The sequence below is a fragment of the Suncus etruscus genome, chromosome 7 (assembly GCF_024139225.1).
Source record: "Suncus etruscus isolate mSunEtr1 chromosome 7, mSunEtr1.pri.cur, whole genome shotgun sequence".
Taxonomy (NCBI): domain Eukaryota; kingdom Metazoa; phylum Chordata; class Mammalia; order Eulipotyphla; family Soricidae; genus Suncus; species Suncus etruscus.
In genome coordinates, this window is record NC_064854.1 from 38716010 (window position 1) to 38737053 (window position 21044).

At 42.8% G+C, this 21044-nt stretch overlaps 1 protein-coding gene across 1 annotated transcript in view; it reads left to right on the plus strand.

The window, feature by feature from the left end:
• The window catches only part of CCNY (cyclin Y), a 199297-nt gene that overhangs the window by 171501 nt on the left and 6752 nt on the right, over positions 1–21044 (plus strand). Inside the window, 4 exon segments of the mRNA XM_049776665.1 lie at positions 2707–2764; positions 2859–2978; positions 16951–16980; positions 16983–17119. Of these exon segments, the coding sequence (XP_049632622.1) occupies positions 2707–2764; positions 2859–2978; positions 16951–16980; positions 16983–17119 (345 nt within the window).

Genomic DNA, 21044 nt, shown 5'->3' on the forward strand with positions numbered 1-21044 from the left:
CAAGATATGTCTCATTGCTAAAGCTGGAGACCTGCCACCTATGGTGGCTTTATCCTTTTAGTTCAAGCTTTTATCCTTGACAGATCAGAGTGACCAAATGATTGGAGCTGATAATGAGTGCATCAGTTTGGTAAATGTGCTCAGGAGTCCTCTTCTACTGGAAATGAAAGGAAAAATCCAATTCACATAGGAGTCCATTTTTTGTTTTTTGTTTTTTTGTTTTTGGGCCACACCTGGCAGTGCTCAGGGGTTACTCCTGGCTGTCTGCTGAGAAATAGCTCCTGGCAGGCACGGGGACCATATGGGACACCGGGATTCGAACCAACCACCTTTGGTCCTGGATCGGCTGCTTGCAAGGCAAACGCCGCTGTGCTATCTCTCCGGGCCCAGGAGTCCATTTTTCACTAAGTCATTTTAGCTCCTTCTTACTCCTCACCTACAGTTTTTGAGCCTGTGTTTTTTTTCTTTCTTCCTTTCTTTTTTAAGTTGATGAATGTGTTTCTCGAGTTCTGAATGACTTTGACAGGGTCTCACTGGAAAACTGAACTGTGTTGAATTGTCTAGGAAATGAGGTGCCAGGCTTTACCTTACACCACGAAGTGAATACTGCCTGAAATGTCACGGAGGGATCAGCTGTAGCTGGTCCTTCCTTCATCCAGGGTCATTAGAAAAGCATGTGTACCCAAAGCAAGCTGTCTTTTTGTTAGTTTTTTTGGTTTTTGGGCCACACCAGTGACACTCAGGGCTTACTCCTGGCCATGCTCAGAAATCGCTCCTGGCTTGGGGGATCAAGTCCGCCAAGGGATCAAACCAAGGTCCATCCTAGGATAGCGCATGCAAGGCAGACACCCTACTGCTTACACCACCGCTTCGGCCCATCTTTTTTTTTTTTTTAAGATACAGTTGAGTTTGCAAACCCCCCTTTCCCATACACACACACACCCCTGCCTTGGGATTCTTTAAATATTTGCTGCCTGTGTTGTAGACTAGTACAAGCACCTCTGAATCTTGAACACAATTCCTGGGGCTACCGAAATAGTATAGAAGGTAGACTATAGTGCTTATTTTGCACGAGGCCAACCAGAATTAGTCCTCAGCACAACATATGGTTCCTGGATCTCTCCAGGAGTTTCCTGAGCACTGCTGGGTGTGCCCCCCAAACAACACAACAATCCCTGTTGTGCAAAGGTGCATGAAAATTGAGCTGTGTTCTTTTAAGTTCATTCTTTTTTTTTTTTTTTTTTTTTTGGTTTTTGGGCCACACCCGGTAACGCTCAGGGGTTACTCCTGGCTATGCGCTCAGAAGTTGCTCCTGGCTTGGGGGACCATATGGGACACCGGGGGATCGAACCGCGGTCCGTCCAAGGCTAGCGCAGGCAAGGCAGGCACCTTACCTTTAGCGCCACCGCCCGGCCCCAAGTTCATTCTTTTTTAGATCAGCAGATGGTAAATTTCCTGGACAGAAATCACACATACTGTTTGCACACTATGGAGGGAGGGTGTATGCGACAGATCCGTAGGCTTCTGCTAGGCATTCACGAGCGAGCCCAAGTGACAGTGGAAACATGGATTGTGCTGTTCATATGCTGCCTCTCACAGTGTTGGTTTCTGCATTTGACGTTAAGGAAAAACTAAGAAAAACTCAAAGGACACAGAACATGTGACAGCGGAATTGTCACTGTTGTGGGGCATATGGCCCTGGCAGAGCTTCTATCCCAGTGGAGCGGCCACATTCATAGCTCTGTGCACTGCTGGCAGCCAGCTGCTGCTTGCGTAGGGTTATGGATTATTGAGCCAAGCTTTTCTATATGACACTGTGGTTTTCAAGGGGAAATTTTGAAACTCCATGAAGTTTCTAATTGGTATGTTATGAAAATTTTACATTAATCACTAGAACACTCAACATTCACATAACTCAGACCACTCTCCTAAAACGGTGATGAAGTGCTAGTTTATTGGGGGCATTGAGGGGGGAGGGTGTTGGCCCACATCTGGCTGTTCTCAGGGATATTCCTGACTTTGCAGGAGTATTTGGAGGGAGAGGGGGAAACCATAGGTAAGGCTGGATTTCTTTTATTAATTTTTTATTTTTAATTATGAGAACAAAGATGCAAAGAAAGAGGACAAGGGTAAAGTTACAGTGGTAGGACAATCACCCATAAACAGAATTCTCAGTAGTCCCATTGCTGATACCTTAACTTTGAACTTTCAAGGCTGGATTTTTTTTTTTGAACTAGGAATGTAGTTCCTATGAGATTGTAAGATAAAAATATCTCTAGATATTTACCTAAGTTATTTACACTAAAGGTGTTTCAAAGACTGTCAGATATGATTAAAAAGGTTTCAGGGGAGCGCACACACCTATCATGTCTGAGAATCCCCATTCAATGTGGCCTTACAAGCACTACAAGCTTTCACCACTAAGCAGATCATCACCAGGAGTGTCCCTGGGCCTGTGAGAACAGCTAGGTGTAGCCCCTATAGAAATTAAATACTAAAATTAAAATAAGCTGAAATACTGTACTCAAGGAAAACAAATCATTATTTACAAATACCAGTAGGATTTTTTTTTATATTTATCTGTCTTGTGTTTCTTGAAATACAAGTGAATCCAATTAATTTTTCTATTTTGAATGGCACTTATTCTAGCATAAAATGAACTCTCTTATTTATTTATTTTTTCATTTTTATTTTTATTTTTTTCAGGGACCCAGATGGAAGGATGCTCTTAGATATTTTTGATGAAAACCTTCACCCTCTTTCGGTAATCTCTGCCTTATGTTTCAAAACAGTGCTATATTAATTATCCTCTGCACTTTATTTTGTGGCCAGCTGTCTGAAAATGTTTCCTTCCACAGAAATCCGAAGTGCCACCAGATTATGACAAGCATAATCCAGAGCAGAAGCAGATTTATCGGTTTGTTCGGACGCTGTTCAGTGCTGCTCAGCTGACGGCTGAATGTGCCATTGTCACCCTGGTGAGTGATCAGGATGAACACAGCCATCCTGTAATTCAATGAATTCAAGTGGGGGGCCCATGCCAGTCTTGATTACTCCTGCTGAGTTGCCTTTTCTTCCTGGAGAATCTAGATCACGCAAAAGAGGGCTCACAACCTGTTTCACAAATCTCAACCTAAAAATGACAAGACTGAATTCAAAACCAAGAATTACTGAAAGTATTTGGAGTAGGAGAGATGGTACAGCAGATAAGATGCTTGCCTTGTGTACAGCCAACCTGATTTCAATCCCCACACCTTATCTACTTTCTCTCTCTCTTTTTAAACTTTTTTACTTTATTTAAACATCTTGATTACAAATATGATTGTGATTAGGTTTCAGTTATGTAAAGAACACCCCTCTTCACCAACGCAACATTCCCACCACCAATGTCCCAAATCTTCCTCCATCCCACCCCACCCCCACCTCTACTCTAGACAGGCTTTCCAGTCCCCTCATTCATTCACATGGTTATGGAAGTTCTCAGTGTAGTTATTTCTATAACTGCACTCACCACTCTTTGTGGTGAGCTTCATGGAGTGAGCTGGAAGTTCCAGCCCTCCTCTCATTGTCTCTGAGGATTGTTGCAAAAATGACTTTTATTTTTCTTAAAACCCATAGATGAGTGAGACTATTCTGCGTCTCTCTCTCTCCCTCTGACTTATTTCACTCAGCATGATAGATTTCATGTACATCCATGTATAGGAAAATTTCATGACTTCATCTCTCCTGAAAGCTGCATAATATTCCATTGTGTATATGCACCACAGTTTCTTTAGCCATTCATCTGTTGAAGGGCATCTTGGTTGTGTCCAGAGCCTGGCTATTGTGAATAGTGCTGCAATAAATATAGGTGTGAGGAAGGGGTTTTTGTATTGTATTCTTGTGTTCCTCGGGTATATCCCTAGGAGTGGAATAGCTGGGTCGAATGGGAGCTCAATTTCCAGTTCTTGGAGGAATCTCCATATCGCCTTCCTTAGAGTTTGGACTAGATGGCCTTCCCACCAGCAGTGGATAAGAGTTCCTTTCTCTCCACATCCCCACCAGCACTGATTGTTCTCATTCTTTGTGATGTGTGCCAATCTCTGTGGTGTGAGATGGTATCTCATTGTTGTTTTGATTTGCATCTCCCTGATGATTATTGATGAGGAGCATTTTTTCATGTGCCTTTTGGCATTTGTATTTTTTTTAATCAAAGTGTCTGTTCATTTCTTCTCCCCATTTTTTGATGGGATTAGATGTTTTTTCTTATAAAGTTCTGTCAGTGCCCTGTATATTTTGGATATTAGCCCCTTATCTGATGGGTATTGGGTGAATAGTTTGTCCCACATGGTGGGTGGCTCTTGTATCGTGGGCACTATTTCTTTTGAGGTGCAGACTTACCTACTTTCTCAAGCACCTCCACGAGTGATTTCTGAGTGTATAACCAGAAATAAGCCCTGATCACTGCCAGATGTGGTCCTCAAACAAAAATAAAAAACGAACAAAAAAAAAAATCTGAAACTTATAAATGCAGGAAAGTGACATCAGGCCAAAGCAGGTGGCATGAAGGCAGACCAAGGCTATCTTTTGATAACATTTTCAGACTTTTTATTGTTGATTTTCTGCCGAAGTTTAATTGATAATAAGTATGATAGTCATAATTGCAGTATGAATATATAGGAAGGTATAGTATATAATACACACTGCTGGCTTATCTTCAGTGTAGTGGTGTAAATTTAATATAATCAGGGAAGTAATCTGTACTTGAGGTCTCAAATACAAGGTACAATTTATAATGCAAATAGGTTTGCCAATGGAATCTTGTGTTGCTAACCTTTTACGCTGTGTGCAGAGAAGTTAACTTTGCCTGTGAATATAATGTCCTTAAGGAAAAGCAAAAACCCATTCTCAGGAGCTGCTAAGGGACTATTATCAAGAACAGTTTCCAGACCTCCTGTTCTTTGTAGTCCTGCCACATTAGATGATTTGTGTGTTCTTCAGAGAATAAATTCATTAAATCAAGAAATTTGTTCATTTATTCATTAGAGAATTAGTTCATCTACTGTTCAAGGGGATAAAGTCATTGAACTCGATTCTTGGTGGGCAAAATACCTTATAAGTAACCATTTAGCAATGTTGAACTCTCGTCATTCTTGGAAAAAAAAATGCACCTATTATTGCTCAGGCTTATTCCCCCAAAGAATTTCAAATGTTAAACAACAGCAGCAACAATGTGATAGGGAAATAGGATTAAAAGTTTTATGTAGGGCAAAGGAGAGGAAATTGGATAAGATTAGTACTAAATTCATGCCACCACCAAAAATACAGTTTAAAACTGATGCAGTGTGTGAGGATATTTTTTAACCTTTGATTCAGGAGAAAATTAGGATCTGACAAAGGCTTTGGTAGTTCGTAAGAAGAGGTTCATTCACATGAGTGACTGGCGTGTAATTCCTAGCTGTGTCCCTGTCCCTGTTTTTACAGAAACCTTGAGAGAGCAGCTAAAGTGCATTTCCTCGTTTGCAGGACTGTAGGGCAGATGGGATTGTTGGAGTGAGTATTCTAGGAATAGTAGGTGAAAAGGTTAGTTTCTATCTTACTGGTAAGTTGCTTTGGAGTTTTCTTGGTCAGAGATGAGAGGCTTCAGGGTCCAGGGAATGGCCCTGCACTGCAGCCTGAATCTTACCTACAGCACTTGCATTCGAGTCAGCCTGTGAGCTGATAGGCAGACAGATGCATGCTCTGAGCTGTTTGGAGCAGCCGTTCAGAACAGGTCCTGTCTAGAGTTAATAGATGTGTTCGTCACTGCTTTTCTCTTGGGCATTTCCTTGGCATCTTGGCATGCTGCCAATAAGGAGATAGGATGAGCTCTGACTGCCATTCCTCTAGCCCTTCAGGGAAGCACAGGGAGCTGGGGTGAGAGCCTCCAGGACCTCCCAACACCCAAGACCAATCAGTTTGGAAAATAACCTTTGTAACTTAATTAGCTTCATTTTGAAGGAGTAACATAACAATATCACAAATAAGTGATAGCTTATTGGGGCCGGAGCAGTGGCACAAGTGGTAGGGCGTCTGCCTTGTATGCACTAACCTAGGACGGATTGTGGCTCAATCCTCCAGTGTCCCATATGGTCCCCCAAGCCAGGAGCGATTTCTGAGTGCATAGCTAGGAGTGTCAGCGGGTGTGATCCAAAAACCAAAAATAAATAATAAAAAGTGATGGCTTATTATGAAGCTTCAGTTTCTTCTGTAGTTCTGTTGATATTGATATGTGAGAAAATTAAAAAGAAATAAGTAATAGAAAGAATTTCACTTTGGTGACAGGTTTTCATACAAGGGAACTCTGTAACATTCCAGCGGTAAGTAGGAATACCAGATGCTCTGTACCGGGGAGGAGCGCCCAGCTGCCCTCCAGCACAGCTTTTCTTATTGTTCCTCTGAGGTGTTTCTGTAACTAGGTTAGTCATAGACCCATGACCAAACATCCATTTTAGTACTATATATGTAGTGGTACTTGGATGACAAAAGTAAAATTCTCTTCTGGTCAAAATCAGGGATCTCTGCTAAAGGAGACGAAATCCTGATCAGAGGACCAAGGCAGGAGGTTTGTTAAAAGGATGCCAAATATCTCTATTTTTTTTTTTGCTCTAGAAGTGTTCTGGCAAGTAACAAGACCCCTGCACCTCCCCTCGCCCCTGCTCCTCTATATCTGCAGCCTTCCTATGTTTTCAGATTGGCTTCTGCTGGGAGGTGATGAGATATCACAGTTCCAGCGGTAACTCTCCAGGACTTTTTCCTTTTAGGTTCAGAACTGCTCAAAACAGTTTCCTGTGTGTAATACAGATTTAGGAGAGGAAATAAATTTCAATTAGCTCTGTCAGACATAGGGTCAGTTATTTGGGGTCAAATATTGAACATTCAGTTACGACTCAGCCTCGAAACCAGGACCCACAGCCTTGTCCTCAGGCTTTTTTTTTCTCTTCTCACCCTATTCTAATCCCTGCAGCTTCTCATCTTCCTCACCTTTAGTAAGACCTGAAGCTCCAGCTCCTCTTTCTCTCAACTCACTCTTCAACTTGCTTTTTCTGCTCTGTGCACATGCATGTGGCATACACCGGCTGAGAATCCTCTTCCAGTAATACTCTTGGCATCTTCCCGGTTTTCTCAACTCTGCTCAGCCGTCCATGTCAGTGGGGCCTTTGCTTCGAATCAGATTTTGAATTACAACCTCTGTCCTCCTCCTGTTTTATTTTCTTAAGTCCTTGCATTACTTTTTATCTGCAGTTACAATATTTTTGTTTTACTTATTTTGTCTTACAGCATATATGCAGTGTGATTATATTATTGTTGGCATGTGCCACCAGTGACACATTTAGATGAGGTTTTTGTTTGTTTGTTTGTTTTTGTTTTTTTGGGGGGGTCACTCCTGGCTCTAGGCTCAGAAATTGCTCCTGGCAGGCTTGGGGGACCATATGGGATGCCGGAATTTGAACCACCGTCCTTATGCATGCAAGGCAAATGCCTTACCTCCATGCTATCTCTCCGGCCCCTTAGATGAGTTTGTTTCTTTTTTTGATTTTTTTTTTTTTTTTTGTGACTGAAGTTCATTTACACAGAATTATTTACGATACATAGTGACAATGAATGAAGGGCATTCTCACCACCAAAGTTATCCTCCCTCCACTCTTGTTCCCAGCATGTCTCCCATATCTCCCTCCTTTATCCCCCAGAATCCTACTGCAAATGGTCTCCGCCTTACAGCTTGTTATAGGTTGGGTATCTATTCTGTTTGGTGTTCCAGTCTGGTCAATTTTTTATTTACACTACGTGTTCATATGACTTGTCCTGGTATCATTCTTTTCCCCCCTCAGTTTATGAGGCTGAATGATTCAAGTTATGCTGTTCTGTTAGAGATAAAAAGGTTAAAGGAAAAGAGAAGAAAAAACTTGGTATCAACTACTAAAACAGAAAGAAAAAAATCACCGAATAATATCCACAAAAGTGAAAAAGAAAGAAAAAAAGTGGAAGAAAACAGAAGTGAGATAATATCAAAAAACAAACAAAAAAATAAAGCAAAACAAAACCAGAAAAAGTGGTGCAGTGGCAGGGCTTGGTGTTACCCCACCATTTTTTTTTCTTTTTTCTTTTTTTTTTGTATAGGCACAGTAAGTATTGGGGAAGAAAGGACATTCCCATGGCCTAAGATATTCAGGGTTTCTCCACTCTTGAAGCATATTGTCATGGGAACAACCACTGACTCCATACCTTCTCATTGTCATATCCCAGGTTTTTGTGTGTGTGTGTGTGTGTGTGTGTGTGTGTGTGTGTGTGTGTGTGTGGTGTCAGGAACCTTTCCACTTGGTTGTGGATGAGAAAATAAGGCCACTGTAGCAAGCACTCTTGGTATTTGCACAGGTCCTAGGACAAGGTCTAGGATAGAGTCTTTAAGGCTCTAGAGGTACTGTTCCAACATTGTTGGTGTGTTTCGTTTTTTGTATCATGTGCTCCATGTTTTTGCTCATTCTCTAAGCCGAAGTCTAGGAAATTCTGGTTCCAAAGGTTCTGCTCAGTCTCTGTTGTCAGAATTGGGCCTCTGCACTAAGAAATCTTGATTTTTATAGGAGACCTGGGCTATAGCCTAGGGTAGGGTTTTCCTTAATGGTCTCAAGGTACGTTCTGCCCAGTCACGGTTGTCAAAGTCAGTTTTCTGTAGTTAGCGCTCTTATTTTTCATAGTTCAAAGGATGATACATCTTCTGATTTCCACTTAGTGTTAGGTGATATGATAGGACCTTCTGGTCTTAGGTCAACTTGTCATTTCTTCGCTGTCCTCATTGTCAGATTAACACTGGCACACGTATATCTCCCAGCGGAGCTTAGTTCCTGGTGTTGTTGCAGGGGGTAGTTTCAGTTCTACGTCTGGGATCTGGGATTTGAGAATGAACTAACACTGTCCAATCTCATGGAGACTGAGTTGTATCCACATGACATATGTCCAGGATGGGAGGCACCCTTGTATAAAAAGTGTGAGTTCTTATCCTTAGAAGATAAGATCTTGTGTCTGAGTCCATGATTTCCCCTTATTTACTGTCTATTACAAAAACATATGGTGTCCTTTTGTATTACTGGTGCTATTCTGGGTAAGGATGACAGGCTACATATACAGTATCTGTGGTGTGGTCTGAGCTTTTGTCCCATGGCAAAACATTTTCTTAGGTTTTGTACAAAGCAGCACCAAAACTGGTGAGGGTAGAGAAAATATGTGTGTGTGTGTGTGTGTGTGTGTGTGTGTGTGTGTGTGTGTGTGTGTATATATATAAATAGAATATATAAATGAAATTGAGATATAAAAAAAACGGAAATTGAGAAAAAGAAGGAAAAAAAGGTATTTGAAGAAAGTAATGGGGGTGGCTATCTGTATGTTTAGGAATACATATCTTGAGATACATTATTATAAAGGTATTAAGCTTACGTAGGCAATATAGGCCTCCCAATTAGGTCTTCTGAGATATTCTTGTGGGGAGTGAAAGCCAAGGTACTTTTTTGTATCACAGACTTTGGCCTAGAGTTTAAGATATGATTTGCGGCATTTCAGAGTCCTGTAGTGTCCTTGAATTGGAGGTTTTGCTGCAGCTGAATCTGGTATTATGCAACTGTCCACGGTTTGATGGGGGTGAGAGGGGTCACAAGCTTGAGTCAGGAGGCTTATTGGTTGTGGTTTCTTGCTGAGACACAAGATGAGGGATCAAGAGGGTGTCTTTCTTTCTTTTTTTTTTTTTTTTTTTTTTTTGGTTTTTGGGCCACACCCTGTGATGCTCAGGGGTTACTCCTGGCTATGCGCTCAGAAGTTGCTCCTGGCTTCTTGGGGGACCATATGGGACGCCGGGGGATCGAACCGCGGTCCGTCCTAGGCTAGCGCAGGCAAGGCAGGCACCTTACCTCCAGCGCCACCGCCCGGCCCCCCAAGAGGGTGTCTTTCATTGAGGAGCTGGATGGTGGTCTGTTGGGAAGGAGGTCTGTCTTGGTGCCTAACAAGTTAGAAACTGAGAATAAAGAGGGTTAAATAAAGGGAGATAACAAATCCGGGTTGGGATATGGGGGGAGTAGAAAGGTCTCTGGGTGTGGAAAGGCAATATAGAAGAGAGGCTATATACATTGTATAGATGAAATATTTAAGGATAAGGTTCAGCAGTCAGAGAGGACAACTGTATAGAAAGTAACGTTCACTTAGACACTGACTTCAGAGATCAATTTGAGTGCTATCCTCCATATATAGGCTATTCCATTTCCTCTCCTATAAATAGTCAAGAATTAGAATATTTTTGAACGATGTTAAAGAGAGTATATGTCGTGCGGGCGCAAATGCGCCACGCGCTTTTGAAAATAGTTATTGGTTAAAAAAAAAAAAAAAGGACACCCCTACAGAGGGACTGCTATAGTTGAGATAAATCTGCTTTGGCTAGATGTCCTATTCTATCCCCCAAGGCCCAGGTTATCAGATGTGTCCATGAAGACCATTCTGGCATGGGGGAATCTAGTCCCCCCGGACTAACTGGCAGTCCAGGGGGTTCTTTGGCTAGCTGTCCAACGCAGTGCCCACAACATACCAGTGCAAGGGGCAAACTCCTGGCATGTGTGTTCTCCAAGCCACATCCCCCATGGCCCAGGTTACCAGATGTGGCCATGCAGACCATTCTGGAGTGGGGGAGTCTGACCCTCCAGACTAACTGGCAGTCCCGGGAGGTTCTTTGGCTAGCTGTCCATCCCAGTGCCCACCACTTGCCAGTGCAAGGGACCAGCTCCTGGCGTGTGGCTTCTCCAGACCCAGCCCTCGCCTCCTCCGTAGCTTGCGAATGAATGGTTAGGGACAGAGTTTTGCTTCACCCCATCCCATCCCCCAAGGCCCAGGTTACCAGATCAGGCCATGAAGACACTCTGGCGTGGGAGAATCTGGGCCCCTGGACTGACTGGCAGTCCGGGGATTCTTTGGCTAGCTGTCCATCCCAGTGCCCACCACATACCAGTGCAAGGGACCAAACTCCTGGCTTGTGGCTTCTCCAGGCCCAGCTCTTGCCTCTGTAGCTTGCAAATGAATGGAGAGGGGCGGAGTTTTGCTCCACCCCATCCCATCCCCCAAGGCCCAGGTTACCAGATCAGGCCATGAAGACCCTCTGGCGTGGGGGAACCCTTAGATGAGTTTTAATTCACACACATTGTACTGCCATCATCAGCATGTTGAGTTTTGAAAATACTGTGTCAGACAGACAGCTCAGTAGACTGAGCTCCTGGTTTAGTAAGAGGAGACCCCACAACACTTGGATCTGACCCCCCCAAAAAAACAAAACAAAATATACCTAGAATAACAGCAAACATAAAAGAGACTTTGGGAATTCTTTCATTCTTTTTATATGCTATATGACCAGGAGCAGATAACCTGGGGCATAATGAATGTTCAGTAACTATATATTGATTGGAGTAAATAAAAATGGAGCTATGTTTTCTTGTACTTTGTCTGAAACTTGAAGAGCATGCAGTGTTCTGTGCTTTTGTCTTCCTTTGGACTAGTTCAGCGTCCTTAGTCTCATAGGCTGCTCTGGTTGTTTGGGGCATTTCTGAAGCACCTTTGTGGCAAAGTCTTACATGAGGACTTCTTCATTCAGGTTGGCCTTTGACCAAGAGTTACATGCAAGGTTGGCTCTGTCAAGAGGGCTGTGAGTCAGGATAGGGCGGAAGTTAGTGATTAATGGAGAGAAGTCAGGAGTACAATAGGAAGAAATGGGGAACCAAGACAAGATAGAGGTGGTAAAGCAAGAAGTAACCTGGCAAGAAAAGATAGATGGCCTTACTTTTATAGATGTAATGATTCATCTGTCATATCTGATGGGTATATATCTGATATTATGGTATGTGGTGGTTATGGATATATATATCTAGTTAATTACATACTTCGGTTCTCAGTACATTGCATAACTAGCATCCTGCCTTCATTTCAGAATATTGTCATAGCCCCTTAAGGAAACCCTCAGCCCCTCTCCTTTCTTTTCCCTGACCCTCGACCCAGGTTCCCAAAAGTCTGTTTTCCTGTTTCATTGGACTTACTCATTCTGGATATTTCATAAAAGTAGATTTCAGTAATAATTTTCTTTTGTGACTGGCTTCTTTATGATTACCAGAATACCTTCAAACTTTTTCCGCATTGTAACTTCGTTATGTTTTATTGCCCAACACATTCCATTGTATAGCACATTTACAATCATTCATTCATGCATTCATTCAGTGTTGAGTTATTGAATTTGTTCTGTATTATCACTCTTGTGAGTATTGCTGCTAGGAACATTTGTTTACAAAAGGGTTTCGTTTATTGTTTGTCTTCCGCTCCCCCCTCCCAGCGGTGCTCAAAGGACCATATTTTACTACAGATTAAACCTAGAGCTCCCACATGCCAAGAATGCACTCAGCCCTTTGACACATCTCCTGGAACCTGCTTGCAAGTTTTTTGAGTGGACATTATCAATATCAGAGAGTTGGGATTGGTCTTCCACTCGAAGGGACATCATGAAAATTGTGAAGTGTCTTTGTGCACTGTGATGGTGGTAAAGATGCAATAACTTTGTCCATCAATATCATAAATATAGGGGCCGAAGAGATAACATGGAGGTAGGGCATTTGCCCTTGCATGCAGAAAGACGGTAGTTCAAATCCCGGCATCCCATATGGTCCCCCGAGCTGCCAGGAGTGATTTCTGAGCTTAGAGCCAGGAGTAACCCCTGAGTGCTACCAGTTGTGACCCAAAAGCCAAAAAAACAAAAAATAAAAAACAACACCCATAATTGTTAATATTGTAACTATATTACTAAAATGTAATGAAAATTTAAAACATTTAAAGAATATTGACCTTCAGTTTTTTGATATTTTTCAATTTTGTAGTATCAACCTCTCAGAATGAGTTGGAAAGTGTTTCTTCCTCTTGTTTTTCTGAAGATTTTGAGAAGGATTTATTGATACTCATTTATTTTAATAATATCTGAGGTCAGGCTGTTCCTTAGTTAGAAGTTTTTACATCACCATTTCAAAGTCTCTGCTAGTTATGAATTCATTTAATTATCCACTTCTTTTTTTTTTTTTTTGGTTTTTGGGTCACACCCAGCAGTGCTCAGGGGTTCCTCCTGGCTGTCTGCTCAGAAATAGCTCCTGGCAGGCACGGGGGACCATATGGGACACCGAGATTCGAACCAACCACCTTTGGTCCTGGATCGGCTGCTTGCAAGGCAAACACCGCTGTGCTATCTCTCCGGGCCCAATTATCCACTTCTTCTTTAGTCAGTTTCAGTCATTGTTGGCTTTCTAAGAAATTGTTGATGACATTTAAATTATCTAATTTGCTGGCATTTTTTTCCTTGTGACCCAACCTTTAGTGAAAGACATTGTGGGTATTTCTGAAGTCACTCTGCAAACTAAAGTGATAATAGTCATTTTAGAAATCCAGTATTATGTGATTGAATTTTCTGAAAAATGGATTTATAAGAGGCCGGAGCCATAGCACAGTGAGCGGTTAGGGCATTTGCCTTGCTTGTGGCCAACTCAGAATGGACCCCAGCTTGATTCCCAGCATCCCATATGGTCCCTTGAGCTTACCAGGAGCGATTTCTAAGCACAGAGCCAGGAGTAACTCCTGAGTGCCATCGGGTATTGCCCCCTCCATTCCAAAAAGAAAAAAAGAAAAATGGATTTATTAGATCTAAACACTGTCTCTCCCTTTAGGAGGACAATTAAAAAAGAAAAATAGCATGTGCTAGGGTGAAAATGGAAAAACCAGGGCCTGTAAGCCTTATTGATAAGAATATCAATGTATAGCTGTTGTGGAGGATGAAGTTGTGATTTCTCAAAAAAAAAATTTTTTTTTTTTTTTTTTTTTGGTTTTTGGGCTACACCCGGTGATGCTCAGGGGTTACTTCTGGCTAAGTGCTCATAAATTGCCCCTGGCTTGGGGCGACCATATGGGACACCGGGGGATCGAACTGTGGTCTGTCCTAGGCTAGCACTGACAAGACAGGCACCTTACCTCTAGCGCCACCATGCCGGCCCCGATTTCTAAAAAAATTTAACATTTATCATGGATTCTTTCCTTATTCTGAGTCCATAAAACAGAAGATTTAGAAGCAGGATCTCAAGCAGAAATTTGTCACAGTCTTCCTAGACTGCACAGAAAGAGGATCAGCTTATATGTCTATCAGCGAATGAATAGGTGACTATAATGGAGTCTGTGTGGTGGAATATTATTGAGCCTTAGTAGATTCTGACAGCATAGATGAACTTTGAGAAACTTAATATGAAATGAAATATGCCAGTCACTTTATGATTTAAGTATTGCATAGTCTGACTTGTGTAAGAGGTCTAGAACCGTCAAGTTCATTTCAGAAAAAGAATTTTTTTACAAGTCAGAGCAGTGGTGCAGGGGTAAGGTGCCTGCCTTGCCCACTCTAGCCCTAGGACGGACCACGGTTCGATCCCCGGCATCCCATATGGTCCCCCAAGCCAGGAGTGATTTCTGAGTGCATAGCCAGGAATAACCCCTGAGCATCACTGGGTATGGCTCAAAAACCAAAACATATTTTTTTTTCTTTTTAAAAAAGCAGAGAGGTGATTGCCAGAACCTGGTGGGGTTGGGATTGGGAAATCTTTCCCAGGAGCTGAGTTTCAGTTTGGGATAATGAAAAAGTTAGAGAATCTAGTGATGACTCATGGTGAAGTGAATGTACTTACTATCATAGAAATATTCATTTAAAAAATGGCCAAGTTGGGACTGGAGAGATAGTACAGGTGCTAGGGCACATGACAGACGTGCAGCCAGCCCTCCTTTGACCCCTGGCACAACATGGCATCCAGGCATTGTGGAATATAGCACTGGAGGCTTTCCAAGTACTGCCAGGATGGCATAGGGTAAATTCTGGCACCGTAACATTGAATTATTGGCAGGTTGGTAAGTTGGCTGACGATCACCAGGAGAACCCTGGGTACCCTGAAAACCGTTTTGTAGTCCTTCCCCCCTAGAAAAGGTGAGTTAACATTGCATGTAAATCTCAAAGAGAAACAATGAAATGAAAAGATTAGGGATATGGGACTGGAGTGATATTTCAGTAACTAGGCGCAGGGGTCTCAAACTCACGGCCTGTGAGCCACAAATGGCCCTCCATACAACATTTTGTGGCCCTGCCCTAGAGGAATCTTTTTTTTGTATTGTTTTGTTTTAGTTGTTTGGTTCACAACCCCAATGTTCAAGGCTTACTACTGACTTTGCACTCAAGGATCACCCCGACTTTGCCTCCTGCGGCTCCCAGGTAAATTGAGTTTGAGACCCCTGAACTGGGGCATTTGCCTTGCATGGGGCCAACTGGGGTTCATCTGTGGCATTCCATATAATCTCTCTGAGCTCTGCCAGGAACGGCCTGTGTGCTCAGAGCCAGGAGTAAGTCTTGGGCATGGCCGGCCCCAACACAAGAATAACAAAAAAAGTTGGGATGTTTTTCAATAATTGAGCAAACTTGTTTAGTTTCTGTGGCAAATAAGGGCTTAATTTTAAAAACACTACAGGTCAGGAAAAAAAAATACCTGTATTGCACAGTATTTTTCCCTTTACATATTTTGTATTCTGTGTTGGAGGATTCTACTGAGTTTATATTACTGTGGCTATTGCAGTTGCTAGAGTGAAAAATCAGCCTGAACTTTGTTCCTGCTTTAGAGTTTTAAAGATCCAGTTTCTTCCTCATAGTTTTGTGATGAAGTGAATCCTTTAGCCCATTTCCCAGAAACCTCACTGAGCCCTTTGACGTTACTTTTTAATAAACTGTCAATTGTTATATAGTGGTTTACAGTACATTTTTGACAGTATATTTCATGCCTGTGGATATGCCATACCACACCCACTCTCTTTTTGCGTCATGTACCTTATCAATCTGACTCCCTCTGGCTTTGTCACAGTTTATGAGGACTTGGTTGTTCTCTGTTTATATCCCATGTGTAAGTTAAACTGGATCTACTTTTTTTTTTTTTGGTAGAAATTTGTATTACAGTTTAGGTGATTTGCTAACAAAAATGTTTAAGTCCTGATGCACAGTTGCTTTCCCAAAGTGCCCGAGACCCTCCATCCCTTCTTCTGTAACCTCTGGTCCCATCTGCATTTTCCTCTATATCTCCCTTCACTGTTTATTGATAAGGTTTTTTCTTGTTTTCTCTCTCTCTCTCTCTCTCTCTCTCTCTCTCTCTCTCTTTAATATTAAGGCAATGGTTTACCTTTAAAAAAGTTTTAAGTGGGGACACCCACAAGCGCTCAGGGCTTACTCCTGTCTGGAACTCAGGGATCATGCCTGCTGGGCCTCCAGGGCACCATCTGTAGTGCCAGGGATCAAACCTGGGTCGATGATATATGAAGAAAATGCCTGGTCTCTCCAGCTGGGTTTGTCTTCGATACTATTTAGTATCTGGTTTATCTCTCTATATCCCACAGATGTGTGAGATCGTTCAGTATTTAGTCTTAACCCGCTGACTTAGCTCACTTAATATGATGCTGTTCAGTTTCCTCTACATTACAGCAAATTGCTTTATATCTTGTCTTATTCCAATATGTACCAATTTTAAAATGCAACAACTACTTTATCCATTCCTCTGTGGTTGGAGTTTTGAGCTGTTTACATATCTTGACTGTTAAACTCAACAATTTCAGTGAAAGTGGATGTGCTTCTGTCTTCCTTCTGGATGAATATTTTTGTGTTTTGAGGGTACATGCCAACAAGTAGACTTGCTGGTTCTTCCAGGCATACAGTTTTTATTTATTTTTTTTTGTTTGTTTTGAGGGATCTCCTTAGAGACTGAAAACCAAAGGCATTCCCCCAAAAGCTTATGAGGGTTCTTTCACCACACCCTGTCAACACTAATTTCCAGCCAGTCATTTAGCCCTGTCTTCTTTTCTTTCTAGGTTTACCTTGAAAGACTCCTAACATATTGCAGGAGATTGACATCTGTCCGGCCAACTGGAAACGGATTGTTCTAGGGGCAATCTTGCTGGCCTCCAAGGTGTGGGACGACCAGGCTGTGTGGAATGTGGATTATTGCCAGATCCTGAAAGACATCACAGTGGAAGACATGGTGAGTGGATGGGATCACACAGCCTGGGGACCTGGGGTGCTTTCAGGGATGTGGCTGTTGTACATCATATGAAAGAATTTGACTGGATGTGTCCAGAGAGTTGGCCCAAGGGCATGGTTCCAGTCTATTTTCAATCATTTATCTTCAGTAAAAAATGCCTGTGTTTCTCTTCATTCCAGATAATGCGCATGTAGGTAGTCGGAGCAGATTGTGGTTTTGCAGTTGCTCCTTTACCTTCTTTTAGAAAACCACAGACCAATGTTCTTACCAAACAAGTCTATCTATGGGTGGTGGTGTTTACATCCTGGTACTGTTTCTGTCACTGTTTGGTCAATCATCAAGAAAAGTTTGTCTTGTACTAATTTTATGTGGACAGCAACATAGTCCCAAAGCAGAAGGGTTTTAAATACCACATACCTGTTAGTTTCATAGAAAGTTTTTCTCTGCTTTGTCATGTTTTTATAAGTTCAGTTGTTTAAAAATCAGCATTTGGAGCAGGGAGGTGATGATTCAGAGAGCTGGACCCTTTCATGAGAATGCCCCAGGTTTGAATGTCAGACCTATTTGGTTCCCCAGCACTGCTTTGTGTGACCCTGTTGTCTCCCCAGAGCATGACTTTGGTTGGTTGTGGTGACCCCCTAGCAGCACACACTGCCAAGCATAAGCATTTCAGGCCTTAATTGTCCCCACTCTCACCCCTGAGCTGTGTTCTCATGTCTTAACTCTGAAGCCCTCACGAGGAACCAGTATAGGACCTATGAACTGAGTTCCCACTCACCCCTTCTGCAGCCTCTGGAAGCCGCTCTGCTATCTTAGGGACCTTGTCTCTGTGGACTCGGGGACTTTGGAGAGATGCATTTCACTTTGTCTGAGGTCCCTCACCCTCCGTATTGACTGTGTCAAGATTCCTCTTTTTAACAGTTGTAACTAAGGCTGAGGCTGTTTGACTTAATACATTTATTTAATCACGTTTCCTTGATTTGTGAACCCATCCATAAACAATTGACTAAAGTTCCTCCTGCCTTTGGGTGATGAGAACCCTGCTGGCATGCAGGTTCCTCCGAGAGTCCTTGTATTTGACCCTTTGAGGACATAATCACCAGAGTCTGTGGTTGGTTTTAGAAGTGAGCCACTTTTGCTGGGAAAGCAAGCAAGGCTGATAGCTGCTGAGAACAGCTTCTCTCTTGTCCCATTTCAATGCCTGCAGGTTGATAAATTGCAGCCATTCAGTTGTATTTCTTTATATTTTTATCTAGGGAAGCATACTCAGAAATATAACTTTTATTGTATTGCGTTTACTTCTGATAATAAAGTTTTATATCAGAACAATTTTCCCACACTCACCTAGTTGGGAGCTAGTAAATTCAATAGTGTGTTGTCTGTCACTTGTTGATTAGAGCAGAGCATGTTCTGCAGTTTGAAGTTCAAAGTTCTAAAATCCTAAAATCCCAACCTCACCCTTTCTTAAACAGAAGCATTCAAGAAAATTTCAGAAACATTCAGGAAAATCCTGGAGAAAGATTTTTATTATCCGCCCCCCCCCCCAAATAGCTATCAGGATCCACAAGAAATAGATTCCTCCTGACTTTAAATATATATAATAGTTTGCACATCAATAAAGTATCTCAACATTATAACATGCCTCTAAGTATCTGAAGCATTTTAAAAATAAAAGGCAAGGTCTTCTTAGAAGCACCAGATGACCTGTAGTAATCCCGTCTGTCCACCAGACGGCGATGTGTCCCCAAGCAGCTCCTTTTTTGGTCACTTGTTTTGGTTTTTTGTTTGGTCACTTCTGTCTATCTTGGATTCTCTTGTTTTATAAAACTCCTGAGTACTAGTATTCTACAGGATTACTAGATTTCCTATTAAATTTTATTGGATGAGTTAAAAAATCAAAGATTGAAGTAAGTATCTCCCATATAAATTAAAGTAATTTTAATTCCTTTAAAGTACGAAGTTTGCTGGGCTGGATAGATGTACAGTGGGTAGGGTATTTACCAACTGGAGTTATTCCTGCACACAGAGTAAGCACTGATAACCACCAGGTGGGGCCCAAAAACCAAAAAAAAAAAAGAAAAGAAAAGGAAAGAAGGAAGGGGAAGAAAGAAAGAAAAAGAGAGAAAGGAAGGAAGGAAAGAAAGAAAAAGAAAAAAGAAGTACAGCCCAGAGTCTGTTTAGGAGATCCCCACACCCTTTCTCTAGCGAGACAACTCTGTGTTGTCTCACCTGTAGGTGTTTTCTTGGTCTTTCCATCTGGACCCTGCAGGCCTTCAGGAGTAACTTTCTGAAGATTCTTAATACTTGTGTGTCCCATTTGTTCTGTGTCTCTAACACCGTCTGCTCAGGCTCAGGTCCCAGCCTCCTGCCTCTTCTTCTGTGTGCTGGCTGACCTGCCTCACTGGAAACACCAGAGGGATTTGTGCCACTGTGAGGTGGGCTCTGGGAAGTGCTGATGCCTGTGTCCGGGGTTAGAATCCAGAACTTTAGTGTTCAGGACAAGGGGTGAGGCCAGGTGCTCCCACAGGGCACAGGCATAGTTTGTGTGGCCCCTGCCAGCAGTGATCCTTACTGCAAACCTGTGAGCCTCTCTGCACTCTATATGTCCCCGAACCCAGCTTGGCTCTCTCTCCTAGAGGAACCTTTCCCAGCCTTCTGTCCTGCCGAGCTGGCCTGTCTGTTCATCCCAGCGATTCTTGAGCATCAGCTATGTCAGGTCTTGTGCTCACCCCTGGGCTTGTGAAATCATTGCTCCAGACTCTATGAGAAGACCAGCAGGGGGACCCCAAGTCAGGGAAGGGTGGAAATGCTTAAGACTAAAAGCCCAAGCAGAGTATCTCACAGCCTTCATTGCATCTTGGTTCTGGGGTGGTGCCTCTCCCGGCCCTTGGCTCAGAAGGATTGTGGAAACAGGAGAGATCAGCCTGGCTTCAGAGACCACTGACAGCTGATCTTCTTGGAGTAGAAGTGTTACAAGTTCTTCTTGATGTCCATGTTTTGGGTTTGGGGGGGATAGTTGGGCCATATCCGGTGACACTTAGGGGACACTTAGGGGTTACACCTGGCTATGCTTTCAGAAATCACTCTTGGCTTGGGGGACCATATGGGACACTGGGGGATGGAACCCCAGTCTGTCCTAGGCTAACGCAGGCAAGGCAGATGCCGTACAGCTTGCACCACCGCTCCAGCCCCTGTCCATGTTTTATTCTCAGTAAAATATAAATAGGCTGCCTGGGTGGGCCTTAATGCCTGCATTGGCCCCTTCATGGACCATTTTCGTCATTGGCTGGTCTCAAAGTGTGCTCTGGGACCCAGAGTGGCAGTTAGGGGAGTTAAGTTAGAATCACATGCTCTTTAGCTCCTCAGCTTTGCTGGCTGAGGTGTGGAGGGGGCTATGGCTGTTGTGCAGTGTGGGTGGAGTTTAGCTGTGCCTTCATCTTCTCTTTTGTTCCAAAGAAGCATCTGTACTCCATCCTCCTCCCATCCACAGGGGAGGGAAAGGTGTCGGATGAAAGTCAGTTCTTGGGGGCCAACTGGGTCAGCCTCAAGAGACTCCTGCATATCTTTTATTTTCCCTTTCATTTTTTAAATTGAGTCACTGATTTGCAAAGTTATTCATGACTGAGTTCCAGGCAGTGTTCCAACACCCACCCCTTCACGAGTGTCCATTTCCTTGTGCTCTTGATGGCCCTGCCCATGTGAGAGCGGCCACCCATCCCCTGTGTTGGACTAAGGGAGCCAAACTGCCCCGAGGCTCTGCCCATTTATCTTCCCAGTTAATCAGGCCTTGTCCCTCTGGGATCCAGATCAAGTTGATTCAGCATTTAATACCAATTTAATGGCTCGAACTGCAACTCTGGTGTCCAACCAGGCACTTAATTAGATGGCTTTTCTCCCTGGAAGAGACCGTTTTCTGGATTCTGG